This window comes from Lepus europaeus, chromosome 5 (assembly GCF_033115175.1).
Source record: "Lepus europaeus isolate LE1 chromosome 5, mLepTim1.pri, whole genome shotgun sequence".
NCBI lineage: Eukaryota > Metazoa > Chordata > Mammalia > Lagomorpha > Leporidae > Lepus > Lepus europaeus.
The window spans coordinates 29846543-29873726 of record NC_084831.1 but is presented as its reverse complement, the minus strand read 5'-3'; the positions used below and the strand labels follow the sequence as shown (position 1 = coordinate 29873726).

Genomic DNA, 27184 nt, shown 5'->3' with positions numbered 1-27184 from the left:
GTGGACATATAGATATTTCATTTTTTAAAGATTTATTTATTTATTTGAAAGGCAGAGTTACAGAGAGAGAGAGAAAGAAAGAGACAGAGACAGGTCTTCCATCTGCTGGTTCACTCCCCAAATGGCCCCAATGGCCACAGCTGGGCTGATCTAAAGCCAGGATCCAGGAGCTTCTTCCGAGTGCCCCACGTGGGTGCAGGGGCCCAAAGCCTTGGGCCATCCTTTGCTTTCCCAGGTGCATTAGCAGAGATCTGGATTGGGATTGGAGAAGCCAAGACTCAAACCAGCGCCCTTATGGGATGCCGACATCATGGGCGGTGGCTTTACCCCAATATGTTTCACTTTTTTAAGGCTGTATAGGTGCTGGCACTGTGGCATAGTGAGTTAAGCCGGCCTGCAGTGCCAGCATCCCACAAGGGCGCAGTTCTGGCTGCTGCACTTCCGATCCAGCTCCCTGATGATGTGCCTGGGAAAGCAGTGGAAGATGGCCCAAGCCCTTGGACCCCTGCCACCTTCATGGGAGACCTAGAGGAAGCTCCTGGCTCCTAGCTTTGGCCTGGCCCAGCCTGGCCATTGTGGCCATTTGGGGAGTGAACCAGCAAATGGAAGATCTCTCTGTCTCTCTGCAACTCTGCCTTTCAAATAAATTTTTTTAAAAGCATTTAAATACATATATATATATATATATAATATAGCGTTTTGTTACTTGGATGGAGCATACACAATCAGGTAGTCTGTACATATGAATTCCTTTAAAAAACAAAACATTTGGCCGGCGCCATGGCTTAACAGGCTAATCCTCCGCCTTGCGGCGCTGGCACACCGGGTTCTAGTCCCAGTCGGGGCACCGGATTCTGTCCCAGCTGCCCCTCTTCCAGGCCAGCTCTCTGCTATGGCCAGGGAGTGCAGTGGAGGATGGCCCAGGTCCTTGAGCCCTGCACCCACATGGGAGACCAGGAGAAGCACCTGGCTCCTGGCTTCAGATCGGCGTGATGCGCCGGCCGCAGCGGCCATTGGAGGGTGAACCAACGGCAAAAAGGAAGAGCTTTCTCTCTGTCTCTCTCTCACTATCCACTCTGCCTGTTAATAAGAAAAAAAAAAATTTATCTCCATTTTACTGTCAGAGGCACTGAGGTCCAGAGAAGGGGACAACGTTGTCAAAGGTCACAGTGAACTCCAGAGACTCCCATCTCCCATGAACCCTTTACCCCTCAGTCCCCGCCAGTACCTGCCCAGCGAGCCCCAGCAAGCCCCAGGAAGCCAGTCCCTTAACCGCAGGTGCCTGGGTTCACGCCATGGCGCCACTGTACCTCCGAACAGCAGGGGGCGCTGTTGCCACAGCGACACCACAGACGAGCTCTCTCCCTGTGGTGCTCACTTTTTTTCGACTCCCGGGACGCTTCCGGCACTCGCGGAACTTTGGTGCAGCCGGATGCACAGCGTGGGGACGCAGGCGCGCAAGGCGGCAGGAGTCGCTTCCGGCCGTGTCGGTGGTCTCCGTGGAGGTGCTGCGGCGGAAGGAAAATGGAGACGATTCTGGAGCAGCAGCGGCGGTACCATGAAGAGAAGGAACGGCTCATGGACGTCATGGCCAAGGAGATGCTCACCAAGAAGTCCACGGTGAGTGGGGCCTGGACAGCGGCTGACGTCCGAGGCCGGGCCGCTACCTCCGCGAGCGTCCTCGGGCGCGCGGACCCTGCCCTCGCCCCCGGCCTCCTCCCCGGGCCCAGCGCGCCCGAGGCCTCGGCTTCAGCCGCCGAGACCCGAGCGGGTGAGCTCCGCCCTCGGGCGGCCTTTCCAGCTCCGGAACTCAGACTGACGGCGCCTGTGCCCCGCTTTGCCTTTCCGCAGCTCCGGGACCAGATCAATTCCGACCACCGCACCCGGGCCATGCAGGATGTGAGTGCCCTGTGACCTCTTCGGGGCGCGGTGGGCGGGACGGGAGGAGCCCGACGGGGTGCGGGGTCTCCACGGGTGTGGGGTCGGCTGCGTCCCCGCGTCTACGTGGGGGGACTTTGACTACCCGGAGAGACGCCGCTTACAGCGTCCCGTGCCCCTTGGATGGCCGAAGAATAGTTGTAGATGAGCCCGTGACCCGGGCCCTCACTGCGGAGGGCTGTGCAGCAGCAGGTAACTCCGGGACGCAGTTGGGGAGTGTTTTTGACTACTAAACTGTCCGGCAGTAGCTCAGTGGCTTACTACAAACAAAAGGAAAATAGTGTTGAAAATTACTAAAGCCGCATGAGGCGTACATGGAAGGTTTTACCTATTATTATTAATATAAGGTTTGTTGTATTTGAAAGGCAGAGTTAGAGAGAGAGAGGTCTTTTCATCTGTTGGTTCATTTCTCCCAAATGGCCGCAGCGGCTGGGGCTGGACCAGGCAGAAGCCAGGAGCTTCGCGAGCTTCTGGGTCTCCCACATGGGTGCAGGGGCCCAAGCACTTGGGCCATCTTCCACTGCTTTCCCAGGCACATTACCAGGGATCTGAATTGGAAGTGGAGCAGTCAGGACTCAAACACCCAGATGGAACATCCGTCTCTCTCTCCCTCTCTGTAACTCTGCCTTTCAAACAAATCCATCCGCTGGTTCCCTCCCCAGGTGGCCACGAGGCAGCCAGGGCTGGGCCAGGGCAAAGCCAGGAGCTTCATCAGGACCTCCCACATGGGTGGCAGGGGCCCAGGCACTCGGGCCATCTTCCGATTTTTCCCCAGGTATATCAGCAGGCAGCTGGAGCGGAAGCGGAGCAGCTAGGACTCCCAGCTGGCGTGCTCATGGGGGATGCTGGTCAGTCACAGGCAGCAGTTTAACCAGCTGCCCCACAACACGGGCCACGTGGAGACTTCTTAACCTCTGCTCTCTATCCTTGCATATATTTGAAATCTATTTGGAATGAAAGTCCAAGTCAGAGCTTGCGATTTGTAGGAGATAATTAGATTAAAAGCCCCCAGCCCAGTAAACTAAACTCTCTAATCAAAATACAATGAAACCCAAAGGATTTATTTTTCCCCGAACCAAACTGAACTTCTACTTTAGTCCTATTTTCCATAAGCTTTTTCAATTTCCTTGCTTAACAGTTGCACAGTGACCCCTGTGAGTTACCTGCAAAGCAGTGTACATGGAGGCCGTAAGAGCAGGTCGGATTTTGCCTACAACATAATATACAGTGCCTTTCTGAAGTTAAAAATTCCATATTCTGAAAGAAATCTGGTCCCAGAGTTTAGGAGAAGGGGCTGTGGGCCCCTCCGTGCCATCCTGAGTCAGTATACCTTAACTCCAAGGGAAGGTCTGTAATGTCTTGTTTAGCTTGTGTGCTCCTCACCGAAGCTTTTTTGAATACTGAAAATCGTCTTGACCCACCCCTCAGTGACAGAAGGTACTAGAAAGCTCACGCACTTGTAAGGGCCTCTTTCCTGAGGTTTCCAGGGCTGTGACTGCAGAGCCGTCGTTGGTTGCCAAGCTCGCTGATGGACTGTGTTTGTCTTTCAGAGGTACATGGAGGTCAGTGGGAACCTAAGAGATCTGTATGACGACAAGGATGGGTGAGTGACAGTGGCACCCAGTCCGGGAGTTAGAACTTCTGAGGAGCCATGGTTCAAAGACTCAATTTGTGCTTTGTGCTCTTTGGATTTTTCTTGAAACTGCAGGTTACGAAAGGAGGAACTCAATGCCATTTCGGGACCCAATGAGTTCGCTGAATTCTACAACAGACTCAAGCAGATAAAGGAATTCCACCGGAAGCATCCAAATGAGGTACGGCCTGGAAAGTGTTTTCTTCAAACCCGCCTACAGAGCGTCCTAAAGCAAAGGCATTAGGAGAACGGAGGTGTGCCACTGGGTGTCCCTTTGAGAAAGAACCTGACGTTTAGCTCCGAGGAGCATAGCTAGCTGACTACAGGAGTGTTTTCAGGGTTCCCCTCTGCTTTTTAAGCTAAGGCCACATTCTTCTGGACATGGTGAGGGTTGCAAGACCTGGCTGTCTGCCTACTGGGAGACTGTTCTGCTGAGGAATCTTTGCTCTAGAGCTCCCCGTTAGATGGTCAAGGTTTTGTCCAATCTGCATAGAAGTCTAGGCGCGCTCTACCTGATCCTGCTGTCGCCTCCATTTTAACTTTGACAGGAAGTCTCCCCACCCTCCTAATAAACTGTGGTCCTACCTGGTCGTGGGATTTTTTACCTACAGCAGGGATGGGAACATGTGGCCTTGGGCCTTATAAGGTCACTGAAATAGTTGGTGTGGTCCTGCCAAGGCAACCACAGGCAGGACCCTAAATCCAATAAATCCATGGTAGACTAGTTTTTAAGTTGATCATTTTATATGGCCCATGAATGATGTTATAAATATCCAAATGGCCCTTGTCAGAACAAAAGTTCCCCACCCCTGACCTGGAGGATCCAACCAACACCAAGATACTTGAGTCACTTCCAAGTTCAAAATTCAACATGGGGCCAACTCTCAGGAAGTCTCTTTCCTGGTCTCCCCCACAGTCTTTCTGTAATTGTTACTTTGTGACAACGAATGTCCTGCTGCACCATATGATTAGAAGGAACAGGGGTTGTGTCTGAGCATCCAGGACCTTTTAGCACTTCGCACAGCTGCCCCGAGGAGTTGTTGCAGGGCGGGCACGGGCAGGCGTGGGTAGCCACGTGGCTTCAAGGAGGGACGAGAAGGATGAATAAAGATCACTCCGAGGTGTCAGGTGTAATTGGAAAGTTGTTCTCTAGATAGAAATAAGGAAGGAGGAAGTAACGATTTGCATTAGAAAAAAGGTTTTTCACGTGCAGATCTTTCAGTACTGTTTAAAAGTAAACAGTTGGAGTTTGGTGACTGGGGTTCATGCCCGAGGTAGAGGCTTTAATCATCCCCTGGACTTGATGGACGCTGTTCACCACGGAGTTCTGGGAGAGACAGAATGGGAAGCCAGACAGTCACAGCTGCTCCATGTGCTTTGGGACACACCTGAGATAAGGCAGTTTGCCGAGCAGGAGCCTGGTGGATGGCAGGAGCAAGCTCAGATGACAGCGGCTGAGTGGGAGAGTTTCAGAAAGGCAGTCCGGCAGCAGCTGATGTTCACCCGGAACGGGCAGCACTGCCGTTGCGTTGAAGTAGCGAGAATGGAGGTTGTCATGGTGCAGTCACGGGGGAGTACCAGTAAGGTCTGTGGGGCGTGCGTTTGAAAGGCTGACAGGAGGAAGAGGAGGAGAAGCTGGGGGGACAGGAGGTAGGGGAGATACACGAACTTCAAGGAGCACGTGGGAAAAGGAAGAGACAATACAAGAATGGAGAGGCAGCTCGTGGGAGTGTGGAAGCACATGAAGGTACTCACGTGTGCATCTGGGACCCCTCCCTTGGAGGATGGAGCATGAGGTCTTGTGCTGGCAGAGAAGACATGATTACCATCCCGCTGTGCTAACCAGATTCCAGGCACAAGTGCTAAACAGGTGATTGCGAGGATGCTGAAGATAAGACCAAGTGGAGAAAAGCAAGTCTGTTTATGTAAACAGCAAAATAAAGATGTCACACAGGCATTAATATCCTTGTACAAATGCATATGTCTAAATACACAGCAGAGGTTTCCAAATTTTGCTGCTTATTTGAATCACCTGAGAATCTTTAAAAAGTACGAATATGTTGCCCCCTTTGATGTAACCGGTGTCAGGTGCATCCAGAGTTTTAACACTCTCCTAGGTGATTCTAATTGCAGCAGTTTGGAAACCACTGGCATAGAAAAAGATGTTAATAGTGGTCAGCTACTTTCAGAATTAGTAAAGGGAGACTTTTTTTTTTTTTTTTTTAAAGATTTATTTATTTGAAAGGCAGAGCTACACAGAAGGAGAGACAGATCCCCCATCCACTAGCTCCCTCCCCAGATGACCACAACCGCCAGGATTAGGCCAGGCCAAAGTTGGGGTCCAAAAGCTCCATCCAGGTCTCCCACATGAGTGGCAGGGGCCCAAGAATTTGGGCTATCTCCCGCTGCCTTCCTAGGTTCATTAGGGAGCTGGATCAGAAACAGAGTAGCCAGTCTCCAGCCAGTGCTCTGATACGGGATAGGATGCCAGCAACGCAAGCAGCAGCTTAACTTCCCACACCAAATGCCAGCCCCCAAAGAGGGACTTCAATTTTCTCTTCTTCTATTTCAGTTTTTGTGAGCATGTGTTAATTTAACAGTTTTTTAGTCAAGTAGTACAAAGAGGATTAGACAAGAAATTGGTGTACATAAGGTAGGCTCCTAGTGAAAAACCCCAGATAAAGCAGCAGAAGTTCAACTATCTGTAGCCAGGTTGTGGCACAGCAGGTTAAGTTGCCCCCTACAATGCTGGCATCCCACATGAGTGCCAGTTTGAATTCCAGATGTTCCACTTCCAATCCAGCACCCTGCTGATGCACTTGAGAAACTAGCAGAAGATGCCTGGTGTGGGAGAAGTTCAGCCATCTTTGCGCCCCATTTCTGTGACATCACTTTTACATTGAAAAATCCCCCTGACTTCTCTTTTCCTCAGATCTGTGTGCCAATGTCAGTGGAATTTGAGGAGCTCCTGAAGGCTCGAGAGAATCCAAGTGAAGAGGCACAGAGTAAGTAGAGTTTAACATTGCTCTCCAGCTCCACAGGGCCTTAGAGAAGTTGGTAGCCAGTTATTCTTGCTGGTTTTCCCTTTACTGATTTCTCGCCAATTGATACCCTGAGCTGGCCGTGAACATGTCCATTTGTGCTAGGGTAGCTCGAATTCAGTGGCCTGGAAAGCTGAGGTGTGTTCACTCCGTGAGCAGAGAGGAGGACATGGGGGTAAAGGGTAGCCTCCTGGAACTGGGAGCAAAAGCAGCCCATCTGAAAAATCATACAAGCAAGTGAGCTGCATGGCGTTGGCCTTTTCTGATTCCTTCAGATTTGGTGGAGTTCACGGATGAAGAGGGATACGGTCGCTACCTGGACCTCCATGACTGTTACCTCAAGTACATTAACCTGAAGGCGTCAGAGGTAAGGCCTGCGGCGCCGAGGCTCTGCCTCTAGAGCAGAGGTCAGGACTGTGGGAGCACTGGACGCGAAGCAGTCGCGGAGTCTTCCTCACGTTACAGTGGCATAGAAACAGCAAAGGGACGGCCTGCTTTCCTGGAATGAAGCAGCATTCAAAATGAAAGATTTCTACAATAATTTCTACACAATAAGTGTATTTACTTTTTAATACAGAAAGCATATTTTTCTTTGTAAAACTAAACTTTTCTTAAAACTCAGAAATACGTATCACATTCTTGAATGAAGCACACACGATACTAGTGATAGGCACACATGATACTAAGTGTGTGGAAAATACAGCAGCATGATCTCTGCTGGCAAAGGGCTATTTAATGTCTTTTTTATTATTATTAATTTATTTATTTGAAAGGCAGAGTTACTGACAGAGTTCTGCCATCTGCCAGTTCACTCTCCAAATGGCTGCAATGGCCAGAGCTGGGCCGATCCCAAGCCAGCAGCCAGGAGCTTCTTCAGGTCTCCCACGTGGGTGCAGGGGCCCAAGCACTTGGGCCATCTTCTGCTTTCCCAAGCCATAGCAGAGAGCTGGATGAGAAGTGGAGCAGCTGGGACTTGAACCACCGCCATATGGGATGCCGGCAGTGCAGGTGGTGGTTTTACCCACTATGCCACAGCACCAGCCCCTGTTTAATGTCTTTTCTAAAAGATATTTTAAAGTTACTCATCCAAACAGATGATTACTATGACCATCTCAGAAGGTCACAAGGAGGTATATGAGCTTACTTCAAATAATTTGTGGAAAATGGAATTAAAAGATAAGGTTATTTTGGGATAAAATTTTTTGTGATCCATATATAGGAGTATGATTAAGTTCCTCAAATTCTGAGGAAATGCCCCCACAGTGCATGACCACTTTAAGTTCTGTGATGGCAGATCCTGTCTTGTCTTCTGCATCCCCGTGCTTGGCACAAAGATGCTCAGTGAGTGCATGAATGAACAAGTAGTGCCTTTCATCACCTTATTTTAGGATGTAGTGGTTGTTAAAGTCGTCAACCAAGATTCTGGCGTGCAGTGTTCCAAAAATTCCCCTTTTCAGATCATTAACTTGATCTTGACATTGTAGAGTTGTGGTGTGTCTGCTGGCCTTCCACTCAGTCCAGTGGAAATATGTCTAATATTGGGGACTGATCCATGGTGGGGGTAAGGGGGGGAGACTAAAATAGCATACTCTTGTTACTTTCTTAGAAAGTACTCAATTTTGATCTCACTTATTGAAGATTACATCAGTTTGATGCAAACACTTAATTGAATCTCTTGCCATTTTCCCCTCTTTGCAGAAGCTGGATTATATCACATACCTGTCTATTTTTGACCAGTTATTTGACATTCCTAAAGAAAGGAAGAATGCGGAGTATAAGAGGTAGGCATTAGTAGCTGCCAGGGCTCTACCTGATTTTATTAGAAGATACTGTGAAGGTTTGAGGGAAGAGTTCTGAATTCTGCTAGAAAGGCAAACGTGAATGACTTCCAGATCTCTTGCAGGGTAGGGCTGTAAATGATACAATTAAAGCATTTGTGGTACACTGGCTTTGGACAAGCACGTGTCTGTGGGCACATCCGATTTCACGCCCGTACTGTCCTTGATTTTGTCTTATTGTAGAAGGACGTCTCTCGTTAAGAGACTTCTGTTTTAGGAGTTTAGAAGAGAAAAATTTCTCAGATTGTGGCTTACGTGAGGGGCCTGGGTCTGCTGTATAAATGGAAAGTTACATTTATGTTGATTATGCCACCACTTAGTGAGCCTACATCCTTAGCTCCCTGTGTTTTTCTCGTTTTCTTTTTACCTGCAATCTTTTCTGTAAGAGTTAATTAAGACTTTAGTGCTTGACATTATGTCACAAGGATGAAAGCAGGTAGGAAAAATCAATCAAAATGATATGGTGGGGAAATGTCAATTGTAAACTTAAAAATGAGTTATTACTTTAATAACTAGTACTATTAGAGTTGTAAGTACACTACAGAGAGCATAGCACTGTATTAAACAGAGCCGATTGCTGTCTGTGGTGTCTAGGTATCTGGAGATGCTGCTTGAGTACCTTCAGGATTACACAGATCGCGTGAAGCCCCTCCAAGATCAGAATGAACTTTTTGGAAAGATTCAGACTGAGTTTGAGAAGAAGTGGGAGAACGGTACCTTTCCTGGTTGGCCGGTGAGCTTCAGTGGGGTTGAGGGTTTATTTTCCTTCAATCCTGAGTGTCTGCTTTGGGCAGGAGTGGGGAAAGTCCAGCCCATGGGCTGTATGAGGCCCACAGAATCATTTGATCTGGCCCTGCCAAGGCAACAGCAGGTGGAACTTGAAGTTCTATAGCAGGCTAAGTTTTTAAGTTGACGATTTTGGATGGCTTGAGAATGATGTTATAAATATCCAAATGGCTCTTGGCAGAAAAAATATTCCCTACCTCTACCTAGGGCATTAGGATGTTGTTGGTATCAGTTGTGGCCTTGAGGTGTTGTTCCTGCCAGGTATACTAGGTTTTCTCTGTACTTTGGAACAAGGTTTTTCGGGCCCATTTGCCGTTGATTGAGCCCTGCTGACCAAAGGTGATTTGAATTATGTGATGATGGTCGGTGTTTTCACTCCTGGGGATGTTGCCTGATCCATCAGGGAGAAAATGTACCTTCTGTTTTTTTCTGTGCTCGTGTAAAAATTCGATCCTTATTTGTAAATGTGTATAAAAAAGGGACCCACCAACACCTTTTAATGTAAGCAGCTTCCGTACTCTGGTCCTAAACCTGGATCTTCATAAACATCTTTGTTCTTGCCAGAAAGAGACAAGCAGCGCACTGACCCATGCTGGAGCCCATCTTGACCTGTCTGCTTTCTCCTCCTGGGAGGTAGGTTTTGTCAGCAGCATCTCTTATCTGCCCGTCTTTGAAAACAGCCACACACTCTCCTGCTTTAATGCCATGGACGCGTTATCTTAGGGCCCCATTTTCTGGGACCAGGCGTTAACAGAGAATGTGGAAAGATAAAAATAAATTCACAGCTTTGAAAGTGAGTAATTTTTTTTCTCCCCAGAAACCTTTTATTTAGGGAATATAAACCTCATGCATTTCCTAAGTACAATGTAGTGATTCTTCCCAGAATACTCACCCTCCCATCCACACTCCCACCCCTTTTCCTTCTCACTCTCCTATTCCCATTCTTATTTTTCACTAAGATCTATTTTCAGTTAACTTTATACACATATGATTAACTCTTAGTATAGAGTTTAATGAATAGTATGAAAAAAATGTTCCTCAGCAGTTGAGACAAGGGCTGTTCAAAGTGATTGTATCTCAAGGTGTCAATTTCACTTCTGTAGATTACCTTTTAGGTGCTCTGTTAGTTATCAGGCAGAACATATGGTATTGGTCCTTTTGGACTGGCTTATTTCACTAAGTATGATGTTTTCTAGTTTCATCCATTTTGTTGCAAACAAGATTCCCTTTTTTTTTTTAACCACTGTGTAGTATTCCAAGGTGTACATATCCCATAATTTCTTTATCCATTCTTCAGTTGATTCTTCAGTTGATGGACATTTGGGTTGATTCCACATCTTAGCTATTGTGAATTATGCTGCAATCTTTTTTTTTTTTTTTTTTTTAATTTTAAGATTTACTTATTTACTTGAAGAGTTGGAGAGGGAGGGAGAGACAGAGAAATCATCCATGTGCTGGTTCACTTCCCAAATGATCACAACAGCTGGGTCTGGGCCAGGCTGAAGCCAGGAGATTTTTCTGGGTCTCCCGCATGGGCCCAGGCACTTGGGGGATCTTCCACTGCTTTCCCAGGCACAGGAGCTGGATTGGAAGTGGTGCAGCCAGGACTTGAATCAGCACCCATATGGGATGACAGCATTGCAGGCGATGGCTTAACCTGCTACACCACAGTGCCAGCCCCAAAAAGGACTAATTCTAACTACATTAGGTTGTAGTGGAAGGAATGGAACACTACCAGATGGTTATGTCTGGACATGACCACAGAGTCAGTCTTGTGGAGGCTTTGCACTTCCTCAAGGAGATTGACTCTGGGCTGCGTGGCCCTGCCAACTTCAGGAGCACTCACACACCAGCTTTCGTTTGTTGTTGCCCAAAATCTAGTTCTGTGTTACTGGAACCTGTCTCTCTCATTTATACAGGAGCTGGCCTCCTTGGGTCTGGACAGACTGAAATCTGCCCTCTTAGCTTTAGGCCTGAAATGTGGTGGGTAAGAGAATGACTTTTCTATCAAAACTCCTACTTAGTGTGCACATGTTTACGTGATTTTCTAAGTATTTTTTTTGTACATTTTCCCATCATCCCTCATTGCAAAAACAAGCAAGCATGTATGGTATGAAGTAACCCTGAAATACTTTGTTCCTCCTGTCTCTAGAACTCTCGAAGAGCGAGCCCAGAGGCTGTTTAGCACCAAAGGAAAGTCCCTGGAGTCCCTTGACACCTCTCTCTTCGCCAAAAATCCCAAGTCAAAGGGCACCAAGCGGTGAGTGGCTGAATGGCGCCTTTGCATGTGTGTGGTGTTTTTTTGTTTGTTTGTTTTTGTTTTTGACAGAGTGGACAGAGAGAGAGACAGAGAGAAAGGTCTTCCTTTGCCGTTGGTTCACCCTCCAATGGCTGCTGCGGCCAGTGCGCTGCGGCCGGCACATCGCGCTGATCCGAAGGCAGGAGCCAGGTGCTTCTCCTGGTCTCTCATGGGGTGCAGGGCCCAAGCACTTGGGCCATCCTCCACTGCACACCCTGGCCATAGCAGAGAGCTGGCCTGGAAGAGGGGCAACCGGGACAGAATCCGGCACCCCAACTGGAACTAGAACCCGGTGTGCCGGCGCCACAAGGTGGAGGATTAGCCTATTGAGCCGTGGCACCGGCCTGCGTGTGGATTTTAAATTTTATTCTCATGCAGAATTTTTGCAATGGATTTCAAAGCCTGTTTCATTACTTTATTGGCTTATGGAGATCCAGTGTGCTCTTCATCTCTGCTATTGGCCCAGTGCTGCCACTGTTGGTAGAAACCAAGTGTAATCTATACTCCCGTGATTGAGAGCACTGAAGTTTGATGTTGAACTAGTGTTATCTGAATAGGTTTTGAAGGCTATGAGACTGAATAGGTTCAAAAATATGTTTCTAAGTTTATTTGTTTATAGATTAACTTTTCTATTTGAAAACCAGAGTGACAAGAAGAGACTGAGAAAGAGATGTTCTATCTGCTGACTCATTCCCCACATGGCCACAACTGCTAGGCCAGGCTGAAGCCAGGACCTTGCAACTCCATCCAGGTCTTCCACGTGGGTGGCAGGGAACCAAGCCGTCTTCTGCTGCTTTCCCATGCTCATTAGCATGGAGCTGGATTGGAAGTAAAGCAGCCAGTACTCGAACCAGTGCTCTGATACAGGATGCCTAATGTGTTACACTACAATGCTGGCCCCTCTAAATAGTTTATTTTTACAAAGACAGTTGAGCTACAGAGTTTTTTGTTTTTTAAGATCCAGAGAGAGAACTCCCACTTGCTGGTTCACTACCCAGCTGCCTACAAAGACTAGGGGAGCAACACCAGGAGCTGGGAACTGAATCTGGGTCTCCTGCATGAGTGGCAGGAACTTAGGTCACCATCGCTGCCTCCTAGGGTCTGTGTCAGCAAGAATCTTTTTTTTTTTTTTGACAGGCAGAGTGAGAGAGACAGAGAGAAAGGTCTTCCTTTTTGCCGTTGGTTCACCCTCCAATGACCGCTGCGGCCGGCGCATCACGTTGATCCGAAGCCTGGAGCCAGGCGCTTCTCCTGGTCTCCCGTGCGGGTGCAGGGCCCAAGGACTTGGGCCATCCTCCACTGCCTTCCCGGGCCATAGCAGAGAGCTGGCCTGGAAGAGGGGCCACCGGGATAGAATCCGGCGCCCCAACCGGGTCTAGAACCCGGTGTGCTGGCGCCGCAAGGCGGAGGATTAGCCTGTTAAGCCACGGAGCCAGCAAGCAAGAATCTAAACAGTTAGGAGCTAGAGCTGGGAGGCAAACCCAGGCACTCTGGTGTGGGATGCTATTGTCCCAAAAAGCATCTTCATCGATGGACTAAATGCCCACCCTAGGGTATTTTAATTCTCACCGCAACACTGAAAAGCAATTGTTACAATGATTTCTCTTTTTTAGGCAGATAAGGATTCAAGAATAGTTGTGGAGTCTGTCCACTGCCCACAGCAGCCAAGTAGCAGAGTCACTGCAGAGCGCACTCTTCTATGCCTCGTTCATTTGTACGTTAGAAGAGTGGAAATTTCAGTGGTCTTGGAAGGACTCTGACCTTCTAGCGGAGGTCCAATTCCAAGAATTAACCTTGGGGCCGGCACTATGGCATAGCAGGTAAAGCAGCCACCTGCAGTGCCAGCATCCCATTTGTGTGTGGATTGGTGCAGCTCCGGCCGTTGCAGCTAACTGGGGAGTGAACCAGCGGATGGAAGACCTCTCTCTCTCTCTCTTTCTCCCTCTCTCTGCCTCTCCTCTCTCTGTGTAACTCTGACTTTCAAATAAATAAATAAATATTTTTAAGAAAAACCCTCAGTGTTCCTGTGAGGGAGTCCAGAGGTGAACAGTGCGCTTTCACAGTGTAAGATTTCTCATGTGCTTCTGATTTTTAATATAGCTGTGAATGGATGTTCCCAGTTAAAGAGAGTAAAGCATTGAATGAAGGAACCCTTGAGTGATACCAATTTTTCTTGTTCTCAGAGACACTGAGAGGAACAAAGACATTGCTTTCCTGGAAGCGCAGATCTATGAATATGTTGAAATCCTTGGGGTGAGTAACTGACCTGGAGAGCTGTAAATCTACAAAGTATAGGAGTGAGAGAGAGAGCAACTCTCACGGGATGTTTTTTCAGGTTCGGAAGGGGATGCTATTAAGCTGAGAACAAAGTAGGGTTCTCGGGTCCTTGGCGCTTCAGAAAGTTCTATTCTGCTGTCAGGTGCCATCCCCAAGGTTGATCCATTCCTGCAAGGCTCTGGCTCGAGAGTAGTCTCCCCTCTCAATGTGGCCTCCGGCATCACACCAGTGAGCCAGCAAATAGGTCCTCAGAGGCAGGTGACAGAAAGGCTGCTCACGGCAGCAGCGTTTCAGATGTGACTCACTGTGAGGAGGCTTAGTGACAAGTTCAGAAGATTGTGAGAAACTTGGGCCAGAAAATTAGTGGTACAGCACTCCTCTGTGTTTGGGGTTTGTTTTTTATTTTTTTAGTCTTTGAAGAAGCGAAAGGGTGGGTAGGAGGAGATAGAAAAAGTCCTGGTGTGACCAAGATTCTTATTTCAGAGACAAAGTAGGGAAAGGAATAGGAGGAAAATACAAGGGTACTACAAAAGATCCGTGGGCAAATGACATGAAAAATAAGTTTATTTTGGCGCATAGAAATTTTGAAATGCATGCATGGGGGTAGGCTTGGGTGCCGTGAATTAAGCCCTGACTTGGGATGCCCACACCCCATACCAGAGTGTCTGGTTCAAGTCTCAGCCACCCCACCTTTCTGGTCTTCTGATTAGCTTCTAGCTAAAGGACCTGGGAGGCAGCAGATGATGGTCCCAGTACTTGTGTTCCTGCCCCCAATATGAGAGTCCTGAATGGAGCTCCTGGCTCCTGGCTTTAGCCTTGCCCCCGCCTTGGCTGTTGTGGGCATTTGGGGAATGAGCCTGCAGATGGAAGAGCTCTTTCTCTTTGTCTTCCTCTATGTCATTCTTTCAGATAAAATCCTTTAAAAAATCCATGCATAGGACATGGTACAGGGGCAGGAGAATAAAGAATGTGGAGTTGAAAAAAAAAAATCCATGCATAGTTTTATTCAGACTATACATTTTCCATGACCTTTGTAAAATAGATTTTTATATATATTTGAAAGGGAGACAGATCTCCCATCTGCTGATTCATTCCTTAGATACCCACAGTGCCTGGCCCAGGCCAAAGCTAGGAACTCTGTCCTAATTGCTCATGTGGGTGGCAGGAACCCTATCACTTGAGCCTCATCGCTGCCTCTCAAGGTGCATATAAACAGGAAGCTATAGTCAGGAATGAAGCCAGGACTTGAACCCAGGCACTCCAGTATGGCTTCTTAAATGGTGACCTAACTACTAGGCCAAACATCTTCCCCTCCATAAACTTTTTGAAGACCCTTTGTATATGTGGCTTTCAACTGTTTTTACACTAAAATGAACTTCCTGCTTTAATTCCATTTTCCATGAATTTTTTGAAGCACCTTAATAGCTGCATTTCTGGGAAGAGAAGGTGTAAGAGAGGGTGCAGCACTCGTCTGGAGAAAGTACTCGGTGTCTGGGAGTCCTCCAGAAGACCAGCCGTTCTGCGTGCGCTTTGTGCAGCTTTCAACTGCTCACACGGCCTTTCTTTTCTTTCTTTCTTTTTTTTCTTTTTTTTTTTTTTTAAAGATTTATTTATTTATTTGAAAGGCAGAGTTACACAGAGAGAGAAGGATAGGCAGAGAGAGAGGAGAGAGATCTTCCATCCACTGGTTCACACCTCAATTGGTCACAACGGCTGGAGCTGCGCCGATCCAAAGCCAGGAGCTAGGAACTTCTTCCAGGTCTCCCATGCGGGTGCAGGGGCCCAAGCAGTTGGGCCATCCTCTCTGCCATAGCAGAGAGCTGGATCGGAAGTGGAGCGGCCGAGTCTCAAACTGGTGCCCATATGGGATGCCGGCGCTTCAGGCTAGGGTGTTAACCCGCTGCACCACAGTGCCGGCCCCAAGGCCTCTTTATAGTAAGTGAATGGCTTTGGCTGGGATAACTTGTTTAGCTGTCAGACAGTTTTGTTCTGCCCTTGTTTGAGGACCAGCCGTATAATACCTATAGAATTAGTCACCTTTGGTTTTATTACGACTGTTGTCATTGAAAGGCTAGCCAGACGTGTGTATAGAGGATACACATTGGCCCGGTGTACTGGACTGTGCTGGTGTGAGCAGCAGTCTGCATTGCCAGTCCCCTGAAGATGGCACAGAGGCCATCCTGCCATTCCCAGAAGATATACTCACAGCTCAGTCCCTCCTTTGAGCTCACTTTACGTTCCCTCCAGGAGGTGGCACCATTCTCTTTGTCATTCCAGCAGAATGATTTCCAGAGGTTACTCTCATAGGTACTAATAAGGTTTTTTGCCATTATTTCACCATTTATTATTTGTCAGTTTCCAAGCATTACACTAAATTTTTGAATACAGTTATATAACTGACACAGCTTCCCCTTGAAAAATCCACTTTGTGTTTGGGGAGATTAGTTGCAGTATGATGTGGTACAACTGAAGCTGAGTTTGCTAAGTAGAAAGAGGAAAAATGTTTCAGGTAGAAGAAGCAGCAAACACAGTAGTACAACACTGTGAGAGGAAACGATATGTTTAGGACATGAGAAGTTAAGTGTAAAGTCTGCCTTGTGAGGGAAGGAGTGATCAGAGAAGAATCCGGAGAGTTAGAATGGAAATTTGGCTTTTGTCTGGAAACAGTAGGAAGCTGCAGCACTCAGGCTTATGTTGCTGGAGTGAAATACCTCACACAAGCTACTGACCATGGAATGAGGTGTATTTTGGCTCTTGGTTTGGAGGTTCACATCCAAGATGGGGTGGCCCCATTGATAGGGCAGCTGGTAAAGGTGGCAAGCCAGGAAGCAGAGAACCAACTGCTGGGCCTAACTCAGGCTTTTGTAGCTACCTGTCTCATGAGAATTACTTTCCAAAGGTGTACCCCCAAGGACCTAAAGACCTCCCAGGAGGCCTAGCATCTAAACACCATAATTGGATTCAGTTTCCACACTGTTAGTACCATTAACTTTCTTTCTTTCTCTCTCTTTTTTTTAAAGATTTATTTATTTATTTATTTGAAAGAGTTACACAGAGAGAGAGAGGTCTTTCATCCGCTGGTTCACTTCCCAATTGGCCGCAATAGCCAGAGCTGCACTGTTTCGAAGCCAGGAGCTTCTTCCCGGTCTCCCATGTGGATGCAGGGCCCCGAGGCTTTGGGCCGTCTTCCACTGCTTTCCCAGGCCATAGCAGAGAGCTGGATCATTCAAACTATAGTACCCAGTAAACCTTCTTTAAGCAGGAGAATACACCATTAGATTTGGTTTTTAGCAGGTGAATCTGGCAGCAAAATGGAAATTACGCTAGAATGGGAAATTTGGCAAATTAGAACGTGATCACTTGGTGAGGGCACACCATTGGGAAGGAGGAAGAAAGACTGGTTCAGGAGGTATTTTAGAGGCGCAGGAGGTGAGATCTAGTGCTCTGTTGTTCTGTGTGATTCTGTAGTCCCATGAGTAACGAGGCAAAATATGTAAAGCTTTGGACGTTTTCCTTTGTAGTCAGGTCGGGCTATTCTGTACGAACTGAGGAGTCAGCAGGGGTCAGAGGATGGGAAGTTTCCCTTCTGTGCGACTGTCCTCTAGCTTTAAGTTATGGGCCTCTTTCAGGAACAGCGACAGCTTACTCATGAGAATGTGCAGCGCAAGCAGGCAAGGACGGGAGAAGAGCGAGAGGAGGAGGAGGAGGAGCAGATCAGTGAGAGCGAGAGCGAGGATGAAGAGAATGAGATCATTTACAACCCCAAAAATCTGCCGCTTGGCTGGGATGGCAAAGTAAGTCCCACACCACCTCTGCCTGTTTAGAGCAGATGCAGGCCTTAGTACACTAACAGTGTTTCATATTTCTTTTCTTTTAGCCCATTCCATACTGGCTGTATAAGCTTCATGGCCTAAATATCAACTACAACTGCGAGATCTGCGGAAACTACACCTACCGAGGGCCCAAGGCCTTCCAGCGGCACTTTGCTGTAAGGAGCTCAGTCATTTCTCTTGGGAACTGAAGTGAAAATTCGAGACTTTTAGAAGAAGGATTGCAGCAGCGTGAGAAGAGCACCAGTGTCCAGAGCTAACCAGGAGAGGAAAAGGATGGGTCTAAAGCTCATGGCATTTGACCTTTGGCAGCAGTGCTAGCTTTTTGGTGTTTGTTTGTTTGTTTGTTTGAAGATTTATTTATTTGGGCCGGCGCCGTAGCTCAACAGGCTAATCCTCCACCTTGCGGCGCCAGCACACCAGGTTCTAGTCTCGGTTGGGGCACCGGATTCTGTCCCGGTTGCCCCTCTTCCAGGCCAGCTCTCTGCTGTGGCCCGGGAGTGCAGTGAAGGATGGCCCAAGTGCTTGGGCCCTGCACCCCATGGGAGACCAGGAGAAGCGCCTGGTTCCTGCCTTTGGATCAGCGCGGTGCGCCGGCCGCAGCGCGCCAGCCATTGGAGGGTGAACCAATGGCAAAAAGGAAGACCTTTCTCTCTGTCTGTCTCTCTCACTGTCCACTCTGCCTGTCAAAAACAAAAACAAAAAACAAAAAAAGATTTATTTATTTGAAGAGTGGAGAGTGAGGAGTGAGTGAGTGAGATCGTGCATCCTCTACTTCACTCCCCAAATGGCCACAATTGCTGGAGCTGGACCAATTTGAAGCCAGGATACAGGAGCTTCTGGGTCTCCTACATGGGTACAGGGGCCCAAGCTCTTGGGCCATCTTCTGCTGCTTTCCCAGGCCATTAGCAGGGAGCTGGATCAGAAGTGGAGCAGCTGGAACTTGAACCGGCACCCATATGGGATGCTAATGTGGCAGGCGAAGGCTTAGACTACCACGCCACAGAGCTGGCCCTGCCAAGCCGTTCTTGAGACAAGTCATTATCTGGGTGGTACTCTAGTAAGTGGGCTCATACTTGTCTTGTTTCTGTCTTCAGTTATGAGTACTTGGAAGGTAATTGTACAGAATGGAAAAGACTTATGCTAGACCAAGGATGGCGAGTTATATAAACTCCTATCTCAGACACACATATTGCTAATTGATCCTGGGTCTTTTTGGCTGAGCCCCTAAGTAGGCTCTGAATCTTTCTCAACACTACGCATTTACCATCCCTGAGCCAAAACCCATCGCATCAGTGTCTCTCCTTGCTCTTGCATGATAGACAGCCTTACTTGCTTAGATGGAGACGGTGCTGACTGCCGCCATAGCCCTTACTCATGTGGGTGCTGGAGATGGCTGATGCCGAGTCAGATCCTCCCACAGCCTGGGAGGCAACTGGTTGCAGTCGTGGTCTTGACCAGAGATCCTAAGACTACTTGACAAGTTCTGGGTTTTGTGGGCCAGCCCAGTGAGTCAGACAGTGCAGTGCTGCTCTGGAATATCACTGCTGTTGGTCACACCCACGTGTTTACAGACATGAAGTGCAAGGGTGGTGCTGCCGTAGTGGACTCTTTTTTGCAGAGGATCAGGTTGGGATTTATAAGTAGAGTAGAGTTAGTGCTCTGTGTCGAGCTGTTCCTATGTCACATTGTCCTTTTGCGTCTTTTCTCAGGAATGGCGTCATGCTCATGGTATGAGGTGTTTGGGCATCCCGAACACTGCCCACTTCGCTAATGTGACACAGATTGAAGATGCCGTCTCCTGTAAGTAAGCTTTGTTTACCGTGCCCTAGGCCAGACCGAGTGGCCACTCCTACAACTCAGTGTCCCAGTACTCGGGTGTAGCCTGGCGCAAGGACAGTAGGTTGTGGATATGAAAAAGGGCCAGCGCTGTGTCTTACTTGGCTAATCCTCCACCAGTGGCGCCGGAATCCCATATGGGCCCCGGGTTCTAGTCCCGGTTGCTCCTCTTCCAGTCCAGCTCTCTGCTGTGGCCCTGGAGGACAGTGGAGGATGGCCCAAGTGTTTGGGCACCTGCACCCACATGGGAGACCAGGAAGAAACACCTGGCTCCTGGCTTCGGATCGGCTTAGCTCCGGCCGTAGCGGCCATTTGGGGGGTAAACCAGCAGAAGGAAGACCTTTCTGTCTCTCCCTCTCACTCTCTGTAACTCTGCCTGTCAAACAAATTAAAAAAGTGGCTGGCGCCGTGACTCAACAGGCTAGTCCTCCGCCTTGAGGTGCTGGCACACTGGGTTCTAGTCCCGGTCGGGGGGCCAGATTCTGTCCCGGTTGCCCCTCTTCCAGGCCAGCTCTCTGCTGTGGCCAGGGAATGCAGTAGAGGATGGCCCACATGCTTGGGCCCTGCACCCGCATGGGAGACCAGGAGAAGCACCTGGCTCCTGCCTTCGGATCAGCGCGGTGCGCCGGCCACGGTGGCCTTTGGAGGGTGAACCAATGGCAAAGGAAGACCTTTCTCTCTGTCTCTCTCACTGTCCACTCTGTCAAAAAAATATAAAAAATTAAAAAAAAAAAAAAAGCTAGAATAGTCATATTGGCTGCAGCTTTGAGGAGCTGGTTAGTCAGTAGTACTGATTGTTTCTTCCTTGAGAAAGGTCCATGCATATAAAATGGGACTTTTAACCTGGGTCTGTGAGCTCCCTTCTGTGTGAGGTTCGAGAAATTGGTTATATGTATATTTTTCTGAACAGATTTTAATGTGTTAAGAGCCAGTGATAACAAAGGAAAAAGTAGAACTGACATCAGTAAAATTACTTCTGAGATGACAGGGTGGATCCATAGAAACATGATATTTCTGTTTTGGGGACTGGTGTGTTTCACTAAACTTAATGGTTCCATTTGCATCCATTTTGTTGCAAAAGACAGGATTTTGTTTTTTATGGCTGAGCAGTATCCATCATGCAATACATACTACATTTTCTTTATCCCGTCATTAGTTGATTGACATCTAGGTTGATTCTTAGCTATCTGAACTGAGCTGCTATATAAACATGGAGTACAGACAACTCTTTCATATGCTGATTTCGTTTACTTTGGGTAAATTCCCAGGAGTGGGATGGCTGGGTCATATGGTAGATCTGTTTTCAGATTTCTGAGGAATCGAGATACTGTCTTCCACAGTGGCTATACAGGTTTACATTCCCCCAACAGTGTATTGGGGTATGCCTTTTTGCACATCCTTGCCAGCATTTGTTATTTTTTGATTATTAGATGATAGCCATTCTAACAGGTGAGGTGAAACCTTATTGTGGTTTTTATTTGCATTTCCCTGATGGCTAGTGATCTTGAGCATCTTTGCATGTATTTGTTGACCATTTATATTTTATGCTTTGAAAAATACCTGTTCAGGGGTTGGCGCTGTGGCTCACTTGGTTAATCTTCCGCCTGCGGTGCCGGCATCCCATATGGACTCCGGGTTCTAGTCCTGGTTGCTCCTCTTCCAGTCCAGCTCTCTGCTGTGGCCTGGGAAGGCTGTGGAGGATGGCCCAAGTGCTTGGGCGCCTGCACCCATGTGGGAGACCAGAGGGAAGCCCCTGGATCCTGGCTTCGGATCTATTAGCAGTTATTACTTATTAAAATTTATTTGGTTGAGTAATGTATAGGTTGATACATCATTATGGTCCCAAAAACTGTAGTTCTTATTTCTTATACTCGAAATGATTCAGTAAGTTTTATTTTGTGTTTAACCTCTCTATAAGTGTTCTTTCCGTCTCGTTTATTAAAAGACATTTTTCTGCTTTCAGATTCCTATCATTTCTTGTGATCTTTACCTTAGGACTTGGTCAGTGGATTCTTTCAAATTCTTTTTACATTTTGATGAGTTCTGTTTTAAGGGTGTGGTTGGCTCAAAAACCACATTTCTAGTCTAGTTTCAAGTGGTTCAGAATGCAGGCTCTGTTGGGATTCAAGTCCCGGCTTCATGCCTAATGGGGGGACCCTGGGTAAGTTACTTCCCTTAGGTGTCTCAGTTTTCTTAGCTGTAAGCTGTGGGTGATAGTAATATGTCTGCTTTAGGAAGTGTTGTCTTAAAGTTTAAATGACATTACACAAGTGAAGTATTTACAGCTTTGCCTGACAAAGCACGGTGTGCACTTCAGAGTTTAGTATTAGTATTATAAGCTCCCAGTTATCAAGTGCCTACTGTGTGCCGGGAAAGTTGTTCACTTAGTTTTTAGAACAACCAGGAAGGTAGAAAGTTCCACGTTTTCAGAAGAGGAAAGTTGAGGTCCACAAAAATTAGGTAACTTTTCCAAGTTTACATGGTTTGTAAGTGGAACATAGGACTAGACCCTATCTGTCCCAAGATAGTTGTCTTTTTCCATAGTGCTACACTACCTTCGCATAAATCTCATCAAGGAGAATTTGTTTTTAATGATTGATCATTAAAGGTGATTTAAGAAAGAAACATGATAAATTCTCATTAGCTATTTAGAAGTTTTTGGATGAAAAAAAGAATGTAATATTATAGGCAGGGTCATGATTTTTCCATTATTTGTATTTTAAGAATTTATTCCCTTATTCAACTGTTAGTCAATTTCTCTCTCTCTCTCTCTCTCTCTCTCTCTCTCTCTCTCTCTCTCTCTCTTTCTCTCTTTAATATTTATTTATTTGAGAGGCAGAGTTACAGACAGAAAGGGAGAGACAGAGACAAAGGACTTCCATCCACTGGTTCACTCCCCAAATGGCTGCAACGGCCTGAGCTGCACCGATCAGGAGCCAGGAGCTCCTTCTGAGTTTCCCACATGGGTGCAGGGGCCCAATGACTTGGGCCATCTTCTGCTGCTTTCCCAGGCTATTGCAGAGAGCTGGATCAGGAGAGGAACAGCCGGGTCTTGAACTGTCGCCCATATGGGATGCCGGCGCTTCAGGTCCGATATTGGCCTGTCCAAAGCCAGGAGCTTCTTTCCAATGTCCCACGTGGGTGCAAGGCTCCAAGCACTTGGGCTGTCTGCTGCTGCTGTCCCAGGTGCATTAGCAGGGAGCTGGATGGGAAGTGGTGCAGCCAGGACACAAACTGGCATCCATATGGGATGCTGGTGCCATAGCTGGAGGTTTAACCACAGGCCTCAGCCCTGACCCCCTCTCTCTGCCATTCAGATAAAATGAAATAAGTAAATAAATGTCTTAAAATAAATAGATAATTCCTACTTTGTGGAGCTTGTGGGAGGCCTTAAGCAGAGAGCTAGATCAGAAGAGGAGCATGGCCGGCGCCGCAGCTCACTAGGCTAATCCTCCGCCTTGCGGCGCCGGCACACCGGGTTCTAGTCCCGGTCGGGGCACCGATCCTGTCCCGGTTGCCCCTCTTCCAGGCCAGCTCTCTGCTGTGGCCAGGGAGTGCAGTGGAGGATGGCCCAAGTGCTTGGGCCCTGCACCCCATGGGAGACCAGGAGAAGCACCTGGCTCCTGCCATCGGAACAGCGCGGTGCGCCGGCCGCAGCGCGCTACCGCGGCGGCCATTGGAGGGTGAACCAACGGCAAAGGAAGACCTTTCTCTCTATCTCTCTCTCTCTCACTGTCCACTCTGCCTGTCAAAAAAAAAAAAAAAAGAAGAGGAGCAGCTGGGACTAGAACCAGCACCCATATGGGATGTTGGTGCCACAGGCAGAGACCTTGCCCACAGTGCCACAGAGCTGGCCCCAGACATGGACATCTTAATCCATGTCTTAACCTCTTAGACCAAGTGCCAGTCCCTTCAGTATTTTAGTACTGCTCTGGATTGGATTCCAGTGTGGGCTAGACAAAGAGTGTGACAGAGTCGTGCCTAATGGATTCTGTGGTTCTTCCTGGTGTGATGTGATCTCCCCCAGAAGATCTCAGCTATCTTAAACCAATTTTGATTATTTCTTCACCCTTCCTAGTCTTCAACTTTCGTTATGTGATATTTCTCCTAATCTTACCAAGTCGAGATTATTCTACTTGATGAGAAATGTAGAAACTGGAAGGAAGTAGTTCTCCTTTCTTGCTATCATCTCTTGATTGTCATCTTCCTTATCTAGAAGTGGGCCTGTCTTTTCTACTTCATATAGCCATTTGTTCTAAGAATTCACCTTCCTGGCACCATTTTTGAGATTCAAGTTGTTCTTTCCTTGATTTTTATATCTGTTCTTTCTTGTGTACGTGTCTGATCACTCCCCCTAAAGCTATGATGGTTTTAGTATATGGCCTTTTTTTTTTCAAGATTTATTTATTTATTTGAAAGACAGAGGGAGAGAGAGAGAGAGGTCTTCTATCGACTGGTTCACTCTGTAGGTGGCCACAGTGGCTGGAGCTGGGCTGATCCAAAGCCAGGAGCCAGGAGCTTCTTCCAGGTCTCTCATATGGGTACAGGGGCCCGAGGACTTGGGCCATCTTCTACTGCTTTCCCAGGCCATAGCAGAGAGCTGGATCGGAAATGGAGCAGCCAGGACTTGAACCAGCGCCCATATTGGATGCCGGCACTGCAGGCAGGAGCTTTATCCACTATGCCACAGCACCAGGCCCATTATATGTCTTTACTTTTTTATCTTCATGTCTTCACGGGAAAAGTATGTTGTTAAGTGGTCAGATTTCTTTCTTTCTCTCTTTCTCTCTCTTTCTTTCTCTCTCTCTCTCTCTCTCTCTTTCTCTCTTTCTCTCTTTCTCTCTTTCTCTCTTTCTCTCTGTGTGTGTGACAGGATAGGGAGCTAGAGACAAAACTCATGTCTGCTAGTTCACTTCCCAAATGCCTGCAACCACTGGGGCTCTGCCTGGCCACAGCTAGAGTCAGGAACTCCTTCTGGGTTTCCCACATGGGTGGCAGAGGCCCAGCTGTTTGAGCCATCATCAGCTGCCTCCCAGGGCGCACATTAGCAGGAAGCTGGAGTTAGGAGCAGAGGTAGTTGAATTCAGCCACTGTGATATGGGATGTAGGAGTCCCAACTGGCACCTCCCTCCCTCCCTCCCTCCCTCCCTCCCTCCCTCCCTCCCTCCTCTCTCTCTCTCTCTCTCTCTCTCTCTCTCTCTCTCTCTCTCTCTTTTTTAAGAGATTTATTTATTTGAAAGGCAGAGTTGGGGGGGGGGGGGTCTTTCACCCTCTGGTTCACTCTCCAGATGGCCACAATGGCGGGAGCTGTGCTGATCTGAAGCCAGGAGCTTCTTTTGGGTCACAGAAGGGGGTATAGGGGTCCAAGGCCTCGGGCCATCCTCTGCTGCTTTCCCAGGCTCATTAGCAGGGACTTAGATCGGGATTGGAGCAGCCAGGACTCGAACTGGTACCCATATGGGATGCTGGCACTGCAGACAGCAGCTTTACCTGCTATTCCACAGCATCAGCCCCCCAACTGGTATCTTAACCAGGCAGCTAAACACCCTCCCCACTGTCAGGATTTTTGAATCATTATTTTTCAGACTCCTTGGTCATGATATTAAACTTAACCTTTTATAACCCACTGATGTTTTTAAAATATATGCAGTAGACTTTAAACACATTTGACATATCTGGAGTTCATTTCCTCTTCTATAATGAACTTCGAAAACAGTTTGCTTTCTCTGAAAACCCTCATAAGGTTGATCCACATTAACTTCTTCCTTTGGGAGTATTAGTTCTCTTTTTTTTTTTTTTTTTTTTAAGATTTATTTATTTATTTATTTGAGAGTTAGAGTTACAGACAGTGAGAGGGAGAGACAGAGAGAAAGGTCTTCCATCCGCTGGTTCACTCCCCAATTGGCCGCAGGAGCCAGGAGCTTCTTCCGGGTCTCCCACATGGATGCAGAGGCCCAAGGACTTCGGCCATCTTCTGCTTTCCCAGGCCACAGCAGAGAGCTGGATGGGAAGAGGAGCAGCCAGTTCTAGAACCGATGCCCATATGGGATGCCAGTGCCGCAGGCAGAGGATTAACCTGCGCCACAGCACCAGCCCCAGTTCTCTGTTCTTAAAGTTGTCTTTGGTTATATTTGATGTACTTTTCTTTTACAGCAAATTTCGATAATACATTTTGCAATGGAAGGGATTTTTATTTTGTCTGTAGATGGTTCAAACCAAAATTCCAGTTTGGCCTAGGCATGAGTCTCAAAGGCAGAGTCATCGGAGGAATCCCAGGGGCGGGGAGTGTTGTAACACGCAGTCCTGATTGCTGGTCATTTCTCATCCTTAGTGTGGGCCAAGCTGAAACTACAGAAGGCTTCAGAGCGATGGCAGCCTGATACCGAGGTGGGTGCTGATGTGGGCAGTGGGCATAGCGCCGAGTGACAGAGCTCCCAAGCCATGTAGAAGCAAGGTGAAAGGCGGTCTTGGAGCTACTGCTGTAGCAGTAAGAGTCAGACGTTAGAGCCCCTCCGAGGGAAGTATCTGCTTGGATTAATCCCTTCATGGGGTGAGGATGTGTCCCTCTTGGTCTTGAGGTAGTCATCCCAAGAACATTCCAGAGATGAGGAATGACGAGCGTGCAGGCACTTCCTTAAGCTTGTAGAGAAATCAGATCGAAAGGTGATGTGCATTTCCCGTGAACTTCTCCCTGTGTGTGAGGCCTAGTAGTGACACCCCAAGTTCCACAGGAACTGCCAGTAGGCTCCTTGTATTTAGGACAGTGGTTTCCAGGTTTTTTTGTTTTGTTTTGTTTTTTTAACAACCAAACCTTTTCTAGCTGTAATGCAGAATCCTGGTGAATAAAATAGGCATAGGACAGAATGTGTGTAGAATAAAGCAGCACGGCTGTGAAGTGGGGAGACTGAGCCTTCTTGGCCTCCCTTTCAAGCCCTGCCGCTCATTCATTACACACAGTGGCTGAGGTAGGACAGTAGGGCTTAATTTTCTTCTGGAACCCTAGCTGAGAATATAGAGTAGTGCCCAGCACGGTATGTGCCATGGAATCCGGCCAGGGAGCACGCAGGTACCCCGAGATTGTGCCAGACATTTCTGCTAGGGGAGTAGCTAACTGTCCCCCTTCCCTTTTTAGGAAGAATACGAAGACTCCAGTGGGAATGTTGTGAACAAGAAGACGTATGAGGATCTGAAAAGACAAGGACTGCTCTAGGGCCCAGGGCTGCCCCTCAGCTCCTAGGCTTGCCCAGACGTCCCGGAGACGCGCTTTTTCTATCTCTCCCAGCCCAACGCCCTTAAAGACTCTGCTACAAAACGGTCTGGTTGCCGAGCATGCTTCTTGGCGAAACAAGGCATGCTGGCGGGTTGCAGGGTTGAGTTGTGTTTTATCTTTGTTTTATATTAAAAAAGGTTCTGTAGTAAAATAAAACCAGCCCTTGTTCTGAATGTGTCTTTATAAACTTAAGTTTAGCTAAGTCCTTCAGTTCATAATGCCTTCCTGTTTTTCACCAACATTGAGTTAATGAGCACCTGTTAGGCTGTATCATGTTAGGTCAATCCAGCCTAACGTCTTCCCCAGCTGCCCTTGCTGCCGCTTCCCAAATGAGCATCACCCTAAGATGACCCTACTTTTAGTCAAATCAGCCATTGGTGAACATGCTAGGGGAGGGTGTGGAGGCTGAGCCAGAGCCACTTCTAAGGACTAA

At 47.8% G+C, this 27184-nt stretch overlaps 1 protein-coding gene across 1 annotated transcript; it reads left to right on the top strand.

The window, feature by feature from the left end:
• Window positions 1-1442: 1442 nt before the first annotated feature.
• SF3A3 (splicing factor 3a subunit 3) lies at window positions 1443-26907 on the top strand. Its single transcript, XM_062191006.1, has 17 exons — window positions 1443-1620; window positions 1852-1899; window positions 3489-3541; window positions 3647-3752; window positions 6504-6576; window positions 6888-6979; window positions 8311-8393; window positions 9045-9183; window positions 9801-9869; window positions 11156-11223; window positions 11389-11496; window positions 13719-13788; window positions 17442-17606; window positions 17690-17800; window positions 19355-19445; window positions 25813-25868; window positions 26614-26907. The coding sequence occupies exons 1-17, from the start codon at window positions 1525-1527 to the stop codon at window positions 26689-26691; spliced, it is 1506 nt and encodes a 501-aa protein (XP_062046990.1). The 5' UTR covers window positions 1443-1524; the 3' UTR covers window positions 26692-26907.
• The last annotated feature ends 277 nt before the right edge of the window (window positions 26908-27184 follow it).

Excerpts from the sequence above, each read along its gene's own strand:
- SF3A3 (XM_062191006.1), top strand. The coding sequence starts at position 1,525 with ATGGAGACGATTCTGGAGCAGCAGCGGCGGTACCATGAAGAGAAGGAA. Across the intron at positions 6,980-8,310 it reads TTAACCTGAAGGCGTCAGAG|AAGCTGGATTATATCACATA; the intron begins GTAAGGCCTGCG and ends CCCTCTTTGCAG. Across the intron at positions 8,394-9,044 it reads AAGAATGCGGAGTATAAGAG|GTATCTGGAGATGCTGCTTG; the intron begins GTAGGCATTAGT and ends TGTGGTGTCTAG.